The sequence below is a fragment of the Anser cygnoides genome, chromosome 5 (assembly GCF_040182565.1).
Source record: "Anser cygnoides isolate HZ-2024a breed goose chromosome 5, Taihu_goose_T2T_genome, whole genome shotgun sequence".
NCBI lineage: Eukaryota > Metazoa > Chordata > Aves > Anseriformes > Anatidae > Anser > Anser cygnoides.
In genome coordinates, this window is record NC_089877.1 from 35,065,690 (window position 1) to 35,078,436 (window position 12,747).

A 12,747-nucleotide genomic window follows, 5' to 3' on the forward strand; every position below is an offset into this window, starting at 1 on the left:
AGTGACACCCGTGAAGTGACCTGTGTGGGGCCGTGATCATACGATGGAACGGCTGGGGTTGGAAGGGACCTCAGTGCCCATCCCGTTCCACGGGCAGGGACAAGATGCCCGGCGGCCTCTTCCTCCACCTTCCTCCGTTGCCCCCACAGGAATTGCCCCCAGAGGACAGCTTCCCGAGGTGCCTGCGGGGACGGAGGAAGCCATGACAGACACAGAAGGGCCCCAGGGAGGAGTGCGACGTGTTGGGCGACACAACCCCTTCACGGGGGCAGCCCCGGGGGTGGCAGGACGCTGCCCGTGAGGGAACCACCCCGAGGGGCAGCGCGGCGCCATGCCTCCCCCGGGCCGCACGGTCGCCATGGCAACGGGAGCCTCCTCCCTCCCTCCCTCCCCGCTGTGCGCTTGCGCGCGGCCCCGCGCACCTCGCCGGGGGCGCGCCCCGCCCTTTCCCCTCCCCTTCCCTCTGCCGAGCGGGGCCTTTGCGCGCACCCGCGGCGGGCGGGCACGCGCGGCCGTGGCCGCCATGAGGCGCGGCGAGCGCCGAGGCCCCGGCGGGGCGCTGGGCAAGGCCGCCCTGGAGGAGCAGCCCGACGGCCTCGGCCCGCGCCGCAGCACCGAGTCCGAGGTGTACGACGACGGCACCAACACTTTCTTCTGGTGAGGAGGCGGGGGGGGGGCTCCCGGTGGGTGTCGCGATATGGGGGTGTCGCGATGGGGGGTGGGTTGTGGTGATGCGGGGGGGTCTAGAGGTGTCTGCTGGTACTCCAGGAGCTCGTAGCGTGTGGGCACCTCCGTGCCCGTGCCTGTTTTGTCAGGATTTTAACCTGTTTTTCCCTCTCCGTGGCTCCCCGTGTCGGTGCTCGCTGTAGCCCCGCAGGGCAGCAGCCCTCGGTACCCTTGGGTGTTCCGCACAGCTCCGTGGCGTGCTCCCTTCGGAAGATAAGCACGGGGATGTTTTTGGCCAGAAACGGGGTGATTCCCCGCCGGGGGTTTTGGTACGAGCGGTCCTTGCGGGACGAGATGCGCTCGTGCCCGTGGCAGCGCTTTTAAATCCCTCCTCTGCTGGAGGGGCTCCAGGAACCTGCTCCGGCCAGCACCTGCGCGCGTCCTCTTTCAGTAAGGAAACCCAACAGCAAACGCCGCTTTCCTTCATCGCTGAGCAGAGAAGAAGCCCGCTGACGCTGCAGCCCCTCGCCTGGAATCCGAGCTGAGGGCCGGCACGGTTTGGCTCGGGTCTGACATTTGGGAGCAGCAGGAGGAGGACGCTTGGCTCTGACCCTGCCAATCTGGGCAGCAGCAGAGCCCCGGGGGGTGTGGATCTCGATGAAGCCGCTGATACCGGGTGGTATTTCTGCTAGCACGAGCCGCTGAGAAGCGCTTAGATCCTGCAGGACCTCTAGGAGGTCTCTTTAGGAGCTGACGTGCGAGTACAGCGGAGGGACATCCTCATCTCAAGGACAGGAGGAACTTTCTCGCAGAGCACATGAGCGTTGCCTCATGTAGGCTGAGTGAATGAGTGGGCAACTGGATCCTGCCGAGGTCTGCTGAGGAGTGCCTTCTTATAAATGGAAAATGGGTAAAACACTGTCACTTTCGTGTTATCTTCTTAACGGAGTTCTTTTCTGGGGTCTTGTGATGCCTACAAAACACCTGATGCTGCTATTGTTTAATCTCGCCTTCCTGCACCTTTTTGTTGTGTGTGGGGGCAGCACATAGTCTGCTGCTTGTACGGGTTCGTTCTCCTAAAATGCTGTAACTGCAGTTCATTTGTCCAGGTGAACTTTTTCCTTGGATGTACAAATGTGCTACCCTTCTTTAAGGCTTCTGCTTTATCAGCTAGTTCTTTCCAGGAGGAAAGTAGGGACAAGTGTACAAGTGTGTTATAGAAAGGTTTAACTTACCTATTTTCAGGTGACTTTCTTTTTTTATTACTCAATTCTGCATGTTACTTGTGCTGGCATCTAGGAGTGTAAATGCTTGTAAAAGTTTATAGGTTTTCCCTTCTGTTACTTTTGACCCATGCATGATGGCATTGCGTGTCTGAGCGTCATTTACCAAAAGACAAGCTAAACTTTCTGTTGTGTGCAAGAAGAAAAATGATTCAGAGGAGCCGTTTTCTTCCCGTGGCCCTTAACAGTGCTTTTGTGCTGGTTCCAGAAAATAGAAACCTAAAAGGGTAGGTGCCCGCTGTCTTTGCCCACATGAACTACGTGGAAAGCACCTTTTCTCCTTGAAGTTCAGAAGCTGTTGGATAAGGTTACTGACATGGCCTGCTCGGTTTGGAAACGTTAAGTAACGTGGGACTTGTGGACACAGGCAGAAATCAGTTTAAAGTAGTTCAGTTTGCAAAGGTAACTTTACTGCTATAAATGTAATGCTTTGGAAAGGTGGTAGTTCTTAGCCGTCTTCTCTTTTTAAATCTTTTTAAAACGTTGAAAAACAGGTTAGGTGCTGTATAATTGCCCGTATTCTTATTCAGTCCTAATGACTTTAACCTGGAAAATACTGTATTTTAATTACATTCTGGGAACCTGCTTGGTCAGTACCTCGACAGCTCTTTTTGCCATTGGGAAATGTCAAGGAAAGGAAATGGGAAGGAGCTTTATGAAGCAGATTGGCTGGATCTCTTATGCCTGAACTAATTTCAGAACACCTACTGCTACCGAGTGCTGGAAATATTCAGGCCTGCCTGGCAAGCTGCTGTCCTAGGAAATGTGTTTGCTCTTCTTTCCAGTACCTGTGACTGTTTCTTGCCTGTCTGCTTACAGAATTAGCTCTCTGAATACAAACAAAGGATCCCTTTGTGGCTGAGGTTTTGACTTTTTTTTTTCTGTACAGTTTGAAGCATAGTAGATCTTACATTTGTACTGAGCTAGCGTGAAAAAAACACTTTGTTTTTTCTTTATATCCCCACATGTATTCTGTGGCATCACTGTGGCTTCGTTTCTGTGACCTGCAGAAGAGCAAATGCTGATGTGTCTTACAGGTTTTTGGTAGCAGGGAATTTGTTGTTGTTTGGTTGTGTTTTTTTTGTTACCTGTGAGCAGGCAACAAAATCCAATGGAAGCTGGCTTTCCGTTACCTGTGGCAGATGCCTACCGATACTTGAAGCTGAAAAAGAGGAGCAGCGACTTTTTGTTGGGGAGCAGGGAACCTCAGTAAAATAGTGTAATTTATCTCCCCTGCATGATCAATGTAGAGGTTTGTGGCAACTCTTTTGAAGAGGAAACCTTCCTCCCCTTCTGGTAGCCAGTGTGGGGGGCAGAAGGGCGGTGGTCACTCTTTTCGTGCCAGTCCTTGCGTCTTGGATGCTCTTTGATTACCAGTTTGGGATCCTCTGGTTACATCTTACATATAATTTTATCCTAAAAGTTCTGCGTGGTGTAAAAAGCATAGAAATCGCAGCTAAGAAAAGAAAGCCTGTCTGCTTCTTATTTTATTCTGAGGAAAATATTAAGAGAAATCTTTCCTGATGGCTGGCACACCAATATTTCTTTGGAAAGGTAGATTTGTGTGCAAAGCAGCCATTTGTGGAAATACAGCATTGTTATTCAAGCTAAAATATTACTTAGCCACTTCTTGTATATAGTTCTTATCTCTTAAAAACTAAACTTACAGCAGCATGAGATTTTCTAACAGGCCGTTTGGCGGAAGAGGTGAGTGATTCATCTTGGGAATCTCTCAGATAGAAGAGCTGCAAATTGGGTTGAACCTTTCTGTCCCCTCTTGTGAGGGCTGACTGCAGCGCTTTCAAGGGAACATTCTTCAGGCTTGTTGGAAACTTGACATTTGCTGGACTTCTTTTCATGTTCTTAATATCTGGACGCTTTAAAGTGGGCCCTGGTGAGGTTCTCTATTTGCTGATTGGTGCTTCCGATTCTCTACCTGCCCAGAAGTTACCAAGTTTAATCCGATTGCATACGGTACTGGTACATAGCTCAGCCTGTCTTTTTTTAATATTTAGGTATGCCCTGGCAGTGTCTGGCTGCTAGAACATCCAGGAGGTCGTTGTGCAATCTGACCGAGTCCTGCTGACTGTATTAACTCTTCTTGCAGCTGAGGGTATGCGTTGACAGAGTGTTGCATTGTTATGGCACTGCCCCTTCCCAAAAGGAAAGAGTCGCCTAGTTCCTGCAGGCAAGCTGGAGGAGCAGAAGAAAAATCTTTGTGCAGAGACCGTGTGAGTTTAATGCCCCATGGGGGGCTTTAGGTCTAGTATTAATTCCCTGTATCAATTTCTTTTTTGTAGATGTGCTCCAGCATTATTTAAGGAAGATGGGAAAAACTTGGGAGCCAACACAGGGTCCTGAGGGTACTTTCCAGGGGAGAGAGTGCAAGGACACGCCACCGTGCCACAAGCAGTACTGCATGCCAGGAGTGCACAGGATTAGCCTCATCCTGGGAAAACTGCTTTGCTTATGATGGTGTGTCCTGTGCACAGCAAGAGTTTGTGGTCAGAGCTCTCTGCGCAGAGCTTCCTCAATGCTCTTGTTTGAACTCATCAAAGCGCCATCATATGACTTGATTTCTGGAGCAGTTTACAAAACAAATTATCAGCCCAAAGAACTAGCTCCCTGCTTTTATGCAGTTTAATCTGGCAGAAGGGCACCTCCCTCTCATTCCCTTCTATTGTCCTTTTTTAAAACATGCTTCTTAAAGTGTGTCTTGGGCTCTTACTTGAGTATTGCACCTTATCTGTCATGCAAAATGACACTGTCTCAGTGGCATTGCTTTAAACTAAAACCTGAAATGGAGATTTCAGGTTTTATTTATTTATCCTTAGCCAGGTTTAAGGATAAAAATGTTCAGTATTTGAAAATGAACATTTTGGGAACCTTGATTAACTTGCTAACTGTGTAGAACCGATGAATGGAGATGTTTTCTTCTTCTTTCTCATTCAGAGGCAAATGACTAATTTGCTGAAGTGTGGTTTGCTTTTTAATCCATTGTTCTGGTTTCTCTATGGGAGTACGTGCTATTGTGCTGCTCTTACCGGGTGATCGTTTTACGAGAGGCACTGACTTGTAAAAGCAGAAGGACTTATGGAAGGAAAAAGTATGTACAGAAGTTTAATCGGCATCGTTTACCTTTACAGATGTGCTGAAGACATGTTACTGGTCTAAGGACAGGTACTTCTTGATTATCTCTGAGCTTAAATACTTTAAAACACAGGCTGCAGCTTAAAAGCCCCAGCTGTGTCCCTGTTACGTTGCAGATGTGGGTGCTTGGAGCTTTCAGGCAGTGTCACAGGACAAAGTACATCCTCTGGTTGCTGCCGATTATTTTTTGTCATCTGGGTGGATGAGAGAGGTCTCATGTCACAGACTTTTTTAACATTTTTTTTTTTTAAATGCTGAGGCCTGACCACTTCCTTTGGCCCTGTGCACCGTGAACATCCGAGTTTCATGTCACCCATTTCGGGTGTCTGACCAAGTTATGACCAAAGGTTAAATTGTTGTTGAAGGTTTCAAAAGCCTCTGTCTTTATCCAGATAGAATTGTTTCCTTCCTAGTTACAGTTTTGGTTTTGAATGTCAAAACGTTGGTCAGTGTTACACTGTGATTAATTTTTTTCTTGTATTTTTCCATAACATATTTGTCATGGGAACTTACTGAAACGCTATGCTGTTGCTGAAATACTGGATTTGTCCTACTCTCCGTTTGTCATGTTTCCCTGAAATTCACAGGTGTCAAATGAGGTGTAGCTATACGGAAGGCGGAGAGCTTGGACATCGGTTCATCTTTTAAAATCACTTTCAGAAATGCTTTTAAGACTTCACCGTTAGTTGGAATTAAGGAAAAAAAAAGTGTGAAAAAGTTGATGGCAGCCTGAGTTGGGAATAGTTTTTGTTGGCATTCTTTACCAGCAGTAACTATGAAGGTAACTTTTTACATCGGGGACAAACCACGCAGCCTGTTCTTTGGAATTTTGTTCCAACAGAGCGCTGACAAAAAGATTAACACATCGATCCTTGGCATGTTCTCAGCGGTTGGTTTTAAGGCAGTTATTGCATCATTTTTGACAAACAAGAACATTAATGCAGAGAAATGGGTGATAAGGGTGTGGTCGCGTACACTTAAGCCCCTTTTAGTTTGTGTTGGAGTTTGAAGGAGATGATGCTGGGGTATTACTGCCTCCTTTCAGTAATGGGAGCTGATCTGTCTCAACCTGCTAAAAGGAAGAGATTCGTACGGTTTTGTCTTACCTCATGTTTGTCATATACTTTATTTGGGAAAATAAAAGCTCTGATAGTCGTTTTGTTGAAAAAACTAGTTTCTAAATGTGACAGAAAATAAATTACTATGAGAAAAGAAGTTTGGGTTGAATTTATTTGCTGGCAAAGCTCCTACTTTGTAAGATTCAGTGAAGGAGTGATGTAGTTACTGATGCTGTCTGTTGGACTGACTTAATTGCTCTCGATTGGCATTTAGCTAAATTACAATGGCAAGTATTTTAATTAAAATAAAACTGGAAATATTTCACTTGAATGTTCCCTTAAACTTAAATGGGGAAAGAGCTAGATGTAAGGTACAGAAAGGCAGAAAAATGCTAGTGCAGAAAAATAAGCTCTGACTTTTTGGTAGTTTAGGATTTATTGTGAATTTTTTTTGACCTTCCTGACCTTACATATTTTTGTGTGTCTGTCTTCTTAGGTATGGTTTTCTGAGATTTTTGGCATAAAACCTGGCACTGAAAGCAGTCTGTACCCCTGCTTCTTACGCAGAGCCCAAACTCTTGTATAATGCTAAGGGGAAGACTTGCGGTCTGCTTAGCTTAGCTCTTTTCCTTCTCCAAAGGCTCTAGGCTAACCAGGAGAGCATAAGCCTTTCTGCATAATTCCCATAATGCTTACCTTGCTCTGGATGTTCTTAGCTGGGCTGTCTTCCTCTTGAAGCATTATTTCAGAGCGTACGTGGAGACTTAATCCCTCTTTATGCCGGTTAAGTCATCTTGACTGATTCTTCACAAGCACTCCTGCGTGCTCTCCCCTTTACTGGCTGCTGTAGATGCTTAACACTTTGTCTTGTTCCATGTGACTGGATTTCTTTCTTTCTTTTTAACTTCCAGACTGTGGGAAGTTAAGGAAGCCAGCATACATACATACCTGAACTTGTTTGATCAGGCAGCTAGGTTTGCAAGATGCCCTGCTACCTCTAGCAGCTGCTGTTGCTTTGTCAGTACTGGTGATTTTTTGCTTGGAGCTGTCAACTTGCTCTTTCCAGAAGACAAACCAAGCCAGAAAGCCTTTCATCCCGGTCTTTGGATTTCCTGCTAGACTGAAAATATGTTTACGTGCTTATCCATCTCTAAGACCTGCTACGAGACCATCTCGCTTCAGCTGGAAGTGAAGGCGCAGCTAAAAGGGGAGATGAGATAATACGAGGGATAGAGCTTCTCATTCCATGTTAACCATGGGGGCTTGTTGAATTTCAAGTTGGTGATAGACCAAAATAAACCAAAGGCAGAGGGGCACGGAGCTCTCAGACACTGACCATTTGCTTCGCTACAGACCCCTCGCAGGGCTGAACGAAACTAGATCTTTGTTCTTCCACTTGGCGAGTTTCTAGGTGCATTTATCTAAATGAGGATGTGCTCACAGCTCATTTTTTTTTTCAATTTTTTGTGACACAGCACATTGGAAAAGTAACTGACTTCATATTTGTCTTCAGACTGGGACGTGATGAGATGATGGAAGACAGCATTTATAGATTCTTGTATCCTCTTAGATACTCGTTTCAAAAATACGCAACAAAACCAGGTATAAAATATAATGCACAGCCTTGCAATTAAAACAACTCTGTTGTGATCAAAATATAGGTTGTTTTTGTATCAATTACATGCATGTATACATGCAGTGACTGAGACCGTGCTCCGATGTGAATGAATTGGGGCGTTTCCTTCAGTCCCGCGCTGTCCTGTAGCCTTTGAGAGGGCTGTGTCTGTTTTTTTTAAACTCGTGGAGGTTACAAAATAGGCCCCGAGTCACATGGCTGGTAAATGAATATTAATCTGTGGTGTCTGAATCACCTGTTAGGTGGCATCCTGCAAGACAACTTGCCGGGAAAATGCATTGGTTGTGCTGCTGCGGAGCCTTTGCGTGTTTATTTTGACATCTTGATGCCTTGCTAATTTTGAAAATACTCCTACATCCTTCTCGTTTTTTCTGGAGCTGGTTAATTTGTGTCCTCTGGACTGCAAGGAGGGATAGCGTTAAATACTGAACACCTTTCTAACAGTGGCAGAAGAGGATTTCATCTGCTTATGAGGTATTGCATGTGTTTTCCGGTGGGATTAAAAGGATGTTGTGAGAAGTGGCCGTGTTTTGGACTAGGATGAACTTCAGATTGTGATTCAAAATAATGCTTGCCTTAACTTTTAGAGCACTTTTAGGTAGGTTACTGGGTTTGGTGTTTAAAGGTGAATCAGCAGAGTTCTTGGAAATCTGTGATGATCTCCAGTTTCTCATGCACTATACAACGTAAACATATGTTTAACTTTGGTGTTTTTTTAATATAAAATGGAAATGTAACACTACAAAAAGAAAATGTAACATCCGAAGGTATGTATGTATACATGTCAGAGACAGTACTTCTCATTCACTGTTTCTCTGTTCTCTAAGCTTGATGTTTTATGCTGGTATTGTTTTAATGGTTTGTACTAGAAGACGTTGTTTTAGAAGACTATACAATTTGTGTCTTTATGATTTGGTCTTAAATGGCTTGACTTCCCGTGCTTCTGCTTCCCAGCGGAGGTCAGATAAGTTTGCCACTGAAAATAACGAATGGCTTTTCATTAGGAAATGAATTTTTGACTTAAAAAAAAAAAAAAAAAAAAAAAGCACCACGCACTATGTAAGAATATTATGTGTATTATACTCAGTAGGTATGTGGGTTTACATGTCAACCAGCTCCATGCAGTTCTCTCAGCTGCTGGGTCTGCCTGTGCTTACTTTAGCTCTTCTTTCTTTCACATAAGAATTCCTTCATAAAATTTGTGTAGGAGGATGGACTCTTATGGAAGGGGAAGTGAACAGCGCATGAGCGTGATCTGCCTTTGCCAGTAGGTTACACCAGCCAGGCTGCACCTTTAGCAGTGCAGAAGAAGAGCCACCCAGCTTTGCCAGGCACCTTTGCTGACACAGTTGTTCCAGCAGAAACTCCTCGCAGAGAGATGGCTGCGTGGGGTTCTGCGGGCACGAACCTCTGCTCCTCCTGGTCGCTGCTAAGATGAAATGAAACTGTGAGCATCAGTAGAAATAAGGCAGCCAGAGGGAGCATCGGAACTTTTACAGTTGCAGCTGTTCTCATACAGAGATGTTGTTTTGTAATTTATTTTTTTTTTAATGGGAGTTACTTGTGTCTGGCTTGAGCATCCTTTGGTTTTGTCTCGAGTCTGTTTGATTAGCTGCTGTTTTTATTGCTGTTTTACTGACAGTGGTACAGCAGCACCAAGTGTGTACCTGACTAAGCAGGAGAGAAATCTTTTTTTTTTTTTCCAGTAATCTCAGTATTAGCACGGTTGGTGCTATTTTTGTTCAAGCTGCCGTTGTTCACGTAGCACACGTTAGCCCAAACCTTCCTTAACTTGATACGCCAGGGGAAAATGAGCAAGACCTGTTCTGGTGATAGGCTTCTCTTGCGTGCTAGTGCATGACAGCCTGGTGACTAAATTCCATGCAAATGCTAAATTCCTTTTCCTGTGCAGTACAATACAAAAAAAAATCCTTTAGTAGTATTGACTGCTGTTGACACATGAGCCTTACTGAGGGCTCAGTCAAAGGCAGCAACTTGGGGTTTTCTGCTTTCTGATGTCAGTTTTTTCTCTTCTCAATTTTAGGAGAGCTCACACCCTGACAGTCTTGTTCATCCTCACGTGTGCGCTGGGATACGTAACCTTGCTTGAAGAAACACCACAAGATACAGCTTACAATACAAAGAGGTAAATGTTTGAGGAAGTGTTTCTATATGGCATGTATTACTAGATGATAGCTGTGTGAACAAGTTGCCTTCCATGCTTTAATCTTCTGGATAAGATACCTCAAATGCTCTTTTGTATTAACTTGTTTGCATGGCCCAAATGCCCAAACCCTTAGTAAGTGACAAAATCAAACATAACTCTCTAAGTTCTGTTGGTGCTGGTCATTGAATTTAATTGCTAATCAGTTTGGTGTTGCTCACTGTCATACCTGGTGGCTGCCCTGTGTGTATGATTTGAAAGAAATCACAAAACTCTTCTAAAGCCTCAAAGTATTCGCTGTGTTTCTTTGGCAAGGATTTTGCTTTTTCCTTAAAATAATCTAACTTTATGAACATGTGAACTGTGACTAAATTTCTCTCACTTAAGTATAATTTTATTAAAAAAAATACTTCAGATTTTAATAGGTGCTTATTTGTTATTGAAAATAAACATGAGAACTTCTAGCCCAAAGGGAGACTCTTGGAAATTAAGGATGAGATTAAACCACAATTTAAACTGATAATGTGTAGCTGAATTTCTCTTCTTTAAAAAAAGAAAGAAATACAGTAGGGAACGAAAAAGGGTAAGTAAAGTGGTCTTTTAAAATCTGACTATGTTTTAAGAATTAAAGTGGTGCTTACAAATTGCAAAGCATCCTTGTTATAAGCATGAAAATCATCGTTTCCTGCCTGTCTGGCTTCTTAAATATAACACCTCTTTTCTCCCCTTTGCTATGAAAGGATTTCTTCCTACTTTTTTTTCCATTTTCTACAGTGAATATGGATATGGCATTTGTTGTCATGGAGATGCAGGAATCGGGGTATTTCCTGAGACAGTTGTTATTCTATCAGTTACACAATAGTTGTAGTTAATGTAATTCACACTCGCATGTGTGCGGAGCTGAGGGTTTGTATTCTTATGCGTGGGGTTGAAATGGAACAAGTTGGAACAGAGTGGCCTGTCTGGGTCTGGGAAAATTTCTGCAAGGCTCTGATGTGAACAAATGCCACTTTACTCCCCGTTACAACAATGAGTTCAGCCAGCGGATGGAGGTGGGACATCCTCTGGAACAGTAGTTCAGAATAAAGAAGTGGAAAAGCTGAAAGAGAAGTGATGACACATCGTTAGGGGATAAGACAGATAGAAGGTGACTCAGTGGAATATCTTATTACTGAGATTAGAGCCCTTACTGCTTTAACAAAAACAAAACCAAAGCAGATTAATCATCAGATTAACCTTTCTTTCATGAAATAGATGTTGCTTTCTTCAAATTCGGCGCAGGGAGTAATGTTTGCGGTTGTTAAAAATCAACATAATAGTGCAAAACCAATAGTGCATAAACCAAGCAATGAGTAGGGGATGTTCTTTGATCACTTTCACATCTCTGCTTGTGGAGTACTGCCTGCAACGTCTAGCTGAAAAAATACTTGAAGACCAGCATCTGAGAATTGCATAAGGTCTTTCAAATATTGTTTTTGAAGGATACCTCTCTGTTTCCATTCAGGCTTCATCCTTATGCTCTTACCATAGCCATGCCAGCTACATGCTGAATTCTGAGATTGCAATTAACTCAGTCAAAGCGTTACTTTATCCTAAGCTAAAATTCAGCGCAGAAATAACATCGGTCCTATTGGGCCTTTCCAAAGCTTTGCTTCTGTTGCCATGGACCTGATTTAAGGGATGGAAGTAACTGTCTGTTGCATTGTGTCAGTTTTCTGTGAAGTCCTATCTGGCCTTACTTATATCTCTTTTCTAAGGTCTTTGAGGCAAGCGCTTTCCCAAATCAAGCACTGCTAAACACAGAGGGTTCAAGCTCAAATCATGTTCCAGCCAGTGCTCTTAACCTCCTTTTTAGCCTCTGTGCACTTGCTTGTGTTGTATCGTTCCTGACCAGTTTTGTGTGGCTCTCCAGGGGCGTACTTGAACAAAGGCAGGAGCAAGGTGGTCACAACATACTTAGGTATATCCACATCCCCAGTTCTCACAGGTTTGTTTTACCTTCATAACTTAAAATACTTCATCCTACTCTGAAAACTTTTTCAGTCTCCTTAAAGAGCTGCTATGCGTTTTGATCAAAAATTTTGGCCCGGCGTGAGACTCACTTGGCAAATGTCTCGTAGGAACACTTGCCTGCTTAATGAACAGCGGCGATTTTATTACCAACGAGCAGTGGCTCTGGCTGTCACGTTTTTTTATTTCCAACTGCTGCACAATGACAGTGGAGCAGTGTTTTTGTCCGGAGGTGCAAAGTCTAAATACGTGCTTGCAGACACTTAAATCTCTTTTGTTTTCAAGCTCATGCTAAGAGATGCCAGACTGCTTGCGAACTGCATTAGGGGCTGCGAGCAAACCATGAAATTGAAGCAAAGTACACAAATTGCTGTGCTGTCTGCTGCTGCTGTTTCCTGGACTGAGTAAAGCAGCAGGAAGTCATGCGAAGCTCCCATTTTCTCCCTTGTAACAGTGCTTCACCCAGGCACTTGCAGCAGCAGGTGAGGGCAGGGTGAGAGGTAGTAAGTCACCGGGAGAAATGATGCACGAAATACGCTCTGGAGCATGAGCCTGTGAGATCATGGGGTGTGGTATCTGGAGCTGGGATTCATACTTGCATCTGTTTATGTGCTGGTATTTGAGTGCCATTTGCCTTCCTGCTATGTGTTAGAACAATTAAAGGAGGATTTTATCTTTTTATTTGTACTATAAGTTATATAGGAATGTTTTGTACGTAAATCGAGTCAAAGTTCATTAGGATCATACACAAAGATGTTGATGTGATCATGCAATATATAT

General features: G+C 44.2%; 1 protein-coding gene across 3 annotated transcripts in view; it reads left to right on the forward strand.

Annotated features, from left to right (window-relative positions):
• The first annotated feature begins 454 nt into the window (after positions 1-454).
• PTDSS2 (phosphatidylserine synthase 2) overlaps positions 455-12,747 on the forward strand; it is a 40,717-nt gene continuing 28,424 nt past the window's right edge. Inside the window, exons 1-2 of one of the 3 annotated variants that reach the window (XM_048065169.2) lie at positions 455-657; positions 9,838-9,939. In XM_048065169.2, coding sequence (XP_047921126.2) covers positions 524-657; positions 9,838-9,939 — 236 coding nt within the window. In that variant the 5' untranslated portion in view covers positions 455-523. Of the gene's footprint in view, positions 658-1,269; positions 1,577-8,247; positions 8,268-9,837; positions 9,940-12,747 lie in introns of those variants that run through there. The other 2 variants (XM_013198367.3, XM_066998757.1) reach the window with 2 other exon arrangements.